Here is a 6,000-nt window from a genome sequence, read left to right as displayed (position 1 = left end):
AAACTTCACCACAACTTTCAACTTTCATCACCTGTGATATACCAATGTTTTTTCACAGCATTAAAATATAAAAAAAATCCATAGGTATTTACTTTCTTCTCCATTACATATTGTGTGGGTCATCCATGCCTTCCAGTAATTGTCTGGTTATCATATCCAGCCATGAACAAGTCAGTGCCAGTCACTACCAGCACGCATTTTGATTCCATTCAGGTGTAATGTTCACGGCATGAAACAAATCAGGGACCGAGGGTGTCCGTGGAGGAGATTTATAGGGGTGTGTGGGTCACGACGACCGGAAATCGTTTTGTGTCGACGTGGGTCACTGATTCATTTGCTGAGAGAACGACCTTCGGCATCCATGACACCGGAAGTCATCGACGGCGCGAGGAATGCTGGGACATAGTATTAATCTCCATGGCAACGTGTCGGTTTGCGCGGTTCGTTGTTCACCATTTTTCAAGTCTTTCTCCTTTTGTGCTTATTTTTTTTTCTGCCTTCTTTGTGTGAAAAAAGAGTTTTCTATCCAACATTTTGCTTCTCCATTGTTTTTACTTCTGTGTGCATTTCTGTTTTTGTGTGTTTTTTTTAATAGAGACGTCATTTTGCCTTTTTATCTCCACACGAGCATCGGTTTATGAACGCACGTCGAGGTGACCCCGACATGCAGGTAAATGTTCACCACCACCTCCCGTCACCCCATGTTTTTATCCAACCGACGGCAAGACAATGTGGAAGGGTGTAATATATTGTTACGCAATGGATTATATCGACTGAAACAGACGAGAACCGCTTCAAGAAACCGAGGTGCGGATGATGGGCCTTCGATGTCAAGGTCAAAACGTCGGCTGTCCCTCGCTTTCCGGCAGTGATCATGTTGTTATCGATTTTCCTTCGACACCATGTTCTTACGACATTCGTGGCACGTTGGAGGTGACGAAAGGTAGAAATCGAAAGCTTGTTTTATTAAATACCTGTATATATATTTTTTACCAAATGTGGTAAAAACATTATTCGAGAGATTGTCAGTGACGACAAAATGCATCAGCATACTGAGATCGTCGTTTATTGACGAGTAATAATGATAAGGAGGTTCCAACTAAAGCAACTTCAAAGTGTGAATGTGGTGACACGATATCAATAATTTAATAAATAATACAAGTTCCCTGATAAGGGACTTCAACGCAGGAGGAGACCATCGGTTCATCAATGCCTGCACTGCTATTCCCGACCTCTGGCTGTGTCCGTGCTCTATCCGTTTTAAATGCTGAGCCAGGACCGGATTTAGACATGTGGTGGCCCCTGGGCAGCCTTCAGTAGTGGAGGCCCACCCTACCTTAGAATACTAAAAAAGTGACAAGACATATTTACAGTCATCCATAAAGTATACTTTTCAAGAACAAAGAATCTGAACTTCGATATAAAATAGAGAATGAGATAAGATGAATATCTTATATCTGTTCCACTAACTACCAACTACCATTCAGGCACTCACAAGTACATTTTTCCTTACAATTTTTTTTGCATGAAATACGTGGAGGTCCCCTGGTTGTGGAGGCCCCTGGGCAACTGCCCAGCTTGCCTATGCCTAAATCCGGCCCTGTGCAAGGAAGCAGCAACGTGTACCTTCTTTAAAGTCTTTGGGATGACTTGGCCGGGGTTCAAACCACCGACCTCCCAGACTCAGACACAGAGCTTGATTGACTTTTTTTTTTCGTTTCCAGGTGTTGCCTGTGACACGTGATATCACATGTACTGCACATGCCATAGTGCCATACCTACAAGAAAGAGAAGTGTCGCCTGGTTCATAGAGACGAAGATGATGATTATTTATGCTAAATTATGATCTTGACACTTTCATGACAATAAGACTTTGAAAAATGCTCTTTCACGTGCATCAAACCGCATCATTATATTGTTCGACCCTGGTTTACATCGGGGATGCGCTCCTGAAAAGTGCAATGAATATCGAAGCGACGTACATCGAAGCAATTTTTCTCATAAGAATGAGTGGAATAAATGGGGGATGCGTTCCTAACGTTGCCGCTTCACCAATTATATTTTGCTTTTTACCTTTGATATTACCTTTGTTTTAGGTTAATGACAGTTATATTCAGGTACACAAACGTATACAAAATTACAATTACCAGACATATTTAAATAAAAACTAGATGGTCTTCATAGAGTACTTACCCTGTGCAGTCAACGGTTTTGGTGATATCGAGATGCAATGTTTTTCGGTTTTTCCAAGATGGCGCCTGTACTATATGACCTATGACATCATGATTATCATTCATTTCGGAGGAGGTGCTCCAATGGTGAAAATTTTATGTCCATCAGACCAACAGTTGCTGAGAAAAAATATTCATAATGATCGGATGAGTGTTTTACTTGTTGAATTATGAAGTCATAACGAAGGCACCAATGGCATCATCATTAATATATCTTATTCCTCATGGGGAGTAGTTGACAATGAGCCAGGTCTCAATTTTTTTCCATGGCATAGTTTCAGACGGAGAGGTGTGAAGTTTTTTCCAAAATGACACCTGTACCACGTGAATGATGACGTCATAATTATCATTAACATATTCTGCAAGAGGAGGCACTTGTATGGTGAAAATTTCCTGCCAATCAGACCAAGAATTGCAGAAAAATAAAATTCATACTGATCAAATCAAGCTTTGTACTTGTCGAATTATGACGTCACAATTAAGGTACCGATGACATCATATCTTATTCGCCAAGGGGAGTACTTGACAATAAGCCATGTTTCAATTTTTACCATTGAGTAGTTTCAGAGATATAGAGGTGCAACTTTTTTCTATTTTTCCAAATGGTACCTGTAACACGTGACCTATGACATCATAATTATCATTAAAAAAAATTGTATAGGAAGAGCCACTCTTATTCTGAAAATTTTGTTTCCATCGGAGTAACAGTTGCAAAGGAGTTCTTCTTTTTTCATACTGATCGGGTTAAGCGTTGTACTTGTCGAATTATGACGTCATAATTAAGGCACCGATGACATCATCATCAACATATGTTATTCCCCATTGGGAGTACTTGGCAATGAGCCATGATTCAATTTTTTCCATTGAGCAGTTTGGTTGATATAGAGGTGTATCATTTTTCCAAAATGGAGTCTGCACCGCGTGAACTCTGATGTCATCATTATGAATAAAAAAAAATTATACGGGCGGAGGCACTCGAGTTAAAATTTTGTGTCAATCGGACCACCAGTTGCCGAGAAAACGAATTTTAAAAACGCAGACACGCACGCACGCACGTGCACCACACGTACGCACGTACGCAACCAAATGCCGAACCATACTTTTCGCTTTGCGAGCACAGGGTAATAAACATTCTGGAAGCGGTTAAAGTTGATGGTACCTCTTCTTCCTCCTCCTTGCATGACTTGGCATTTTTTTATGGATGGTACACACCAAAAGATAACTTAATAACCCGGCGATATTAACTGCACATCCACTAGCATCCATTCAAGGAATAACATCTAATTTCATTTCTATGGTAACACTTTTACAATGCCTCTTATCCAATATCCAGTACAATAGTCATTTATTACCTCCACCACTGAAAGTGAAGGAGGTTATGTTTTCACCCCTTTCTATCTGTTTGTGTGCAGAATATCTCAAAATATTGTGGATGGATCTGGATGAAATTTTGTGGACAGGTTCAGAGTGTGACAAGGACGAACTGATTAGATTTTGGTGAAGATCCGGATCCAGATGCGGCCACTAGAATTTTAAAAAGTGATTCTTCACCATTGAGAGATCGGGCCAAAAACGATATATAGCACGATATCTCAAAAAGTTGTGGACGGATTCGGATGAAACATTGTGGACATGTTGGGTGTGTGACAAGGAAGAATCGATTCAATTTTGGTGAAGATCTGAAACCAGATCCAGATCTGATAATTTTAAATTGATTCTTCACCGTTGAGAGATAGGGCTAAACTAATAGGGCACAATATCTCAAAAAGTTGTGAAGGTTTTGGATGAAACTTGTTGTACAGGTTGAGTCTGTGACAATGACAAATTGATTCGATTTTGGTGGAGATCAGATGCAGATGTGGATACAAGGATTATTTGATTTTTAAAGTGATTCTTCACCATTGAGAGATTGGGCCAAAAACGATATAGTACTGTATAGCATGATATTTCAAAAATGTATTGTGCCCGATATGTTCTCGTGGATCAGGCATTACGTGGCGGAGCTATGCGCTCGACTGCTTGCCCTTCTTGTTTTATATGTGCGACAGAAATTATTGCAGTTCTTTTGGTGATGTTACGATCTCCTGATTTGGTACTTTATTGCTGTATTCTAGCATCTTTATCAGTCTTGTAAGATCTGAAAACGTTTGAGAATAAAACGTTATGGCTTTTAGTAAGTGTGAGTTGAGGCAACACAAATCAGGTGGTGGTATTAACTTCACGATGTATTTGCAAAATGATGTAAAAATGGGAAACGTAAATCAGGGTATGACTGTATCCCACTTCATTCATTTTTTATAATGATTTGAATTTGTAACGGAAATTTGTGGACCCCCCAATCTATATATGAATGAAAACAATCTGAACTCAGAAAGGCACTCAGTGGAGCATGCAGCTCTGCCACGTAATGCCTGATCCACAAGAACATACCTGGCCCAATAAATTTTTGAAATATCATGTGATATTTTGTTTTTGGCCCAATCTCTCAATGGTGAAGAATCACTTTAAAAATTATCGTATCCAGATCTGAATTCGGATCTTCACCAAAATCGAATCAATTTGTCATGGTCACATACCCAACCTGTCCACCAAGTTTTATCCGAATGGGTCCACAACTTTGAGATATCGTGCTATATATCATTTTTGGCCCAATCTCTCAATGGTGAGGAATCGTTAAAAAATTCTCGGATCCAGATCCGGATTCGGATCTTTACCAAAATTGAATCAATTCGTCCTTGTCACACACCCAACATGCCCACCAAATTTCAGCCCGATCCATCTATAACTTTTTGAGATACCCTGTACACAAACAAACAGACAACAACCAAACAAGAAAAAGTCGTCATGCAGAGCACATACTTGCAAAATCCATGCCCCTCTCCAAGGGTTGCCAGGGATACATGAAATTGTCCATTTCATTAAGATTAAAATTCACAATCTTAAACAAAGCTGAGGTCAATCGGATGAAAATTGCTTATTTTTCAGATTGAAATTGATGATTTTAGAAGGTTGACCTTGAGTTGATCTTTGACCTTTTGACCTCAAAAATAGTTTGTTTCCAAATTCAGTGATGCACTCTGGATTGCTGTTTAATTTTCAGGTTCATCAGATGAAAATGGACTATTTTTCAGATGAAATTTGATTATTTTAGAATTTCAACCTTGAGTTCACCTCTGACCTTTTGACTTCAAAAGCAGTTGCTTTCCAAATTCAGTGATGGGCTCTGCAAATCTTGCTCAACTCTCAAGTTAATGGGATGTAAATTGACGTTTTGTTCAGTTGAAAATTGATCATTTCAGAAGTTTGACCTTGAGTTGACCTTTGACCTTTTGACCTCATATTTAGTTGATTTCCCAATTTAGTGATGCAATATGCAAAATGCAAATCTTGTTCAAATTTTAAGTCAATCGGATGAAAAATGATGATTTCAGAAATTTGACCTCAAGATGACCTTTGACCTCAAAATCAAAAGGCTTCTCAGTTGAGACTACCTCTACAACTCGGTAAAGTTTCATGACGATTGGTTTAGAATTCTGACCTGGAGGCGACAAACAGACAGATAGAATAATGCACGCAACCAACAAATGTACTTGAAAAATCTTTGATTTTGCCATTACCAAACAGACAGACAGGGGTGAAAACATAACCTCCTTCACCTTGGGTGGTGGAGGTAATTAAATCCTACCATTCAAAATACTCAAAGGTACCGATAAGTACAGTATTACAGGTGTGTGTGTGTGTGTGTGTGTGTGTGTGTGTGTGTGTGTGT

The 6,000-nt window shown here is 39.3% G+C and overlaps 1 protein-coding gene across 6 annotated transcripts in view; it reads left to right on the top strand.

Moving 5' to 3' along the window:
• The first annotated feature begins 294 nt into the window (after window positions 1-294).
• LOC147024710 (phosducin-like protein 3) overlaps window positions 295-6,000 on the top strand; it is a 60,302-nt gene continuing 54,596 nt past the window's right edge. For 2 of the 6 annotated variants that reach the window (XM_085884886.1, XM_085884885.1), the window contains exons 1-2: window positions 597-670; window positions 783-922. In XM_085884886.1, the coding sequence (XP_085741012.1) occupies window positions 875-922 (48 nt within the window). In that variant the 5' untranslated portion in view covers window positions 597-670; window positions 783-874. Of the gene's footprint in view, window positions 441-595; window positions 671-782; window positions 934-6,000 lie in introns of those variants that run through there. The other 4 variants (XM_085884882.1, XM_085884884.1, XM_085884881.1 and 1 more) reach the window with 4 other exon arrangements.

Source organism: Eptatretus burgeri, chromosome 6 (genome assembly GCF_056783735.1).
Source record: "Eptatretus burgeri isolate ZD-2024b chromosome 6, Ebu_testis_v1, whole genome shotgun sequence".
In the NCBI taxonomy this organism is placed as follows: Eukaryota; Metazoa; Chordata; class Myxini; order Myxiniformes; family Myxinidae; genus Eptatretus; species Eptatretus burgeri.
Note: the sequence above shows the minus strand (reverse complement) of the source record. Positions and strands in the feature narration are given on the sequence as shown.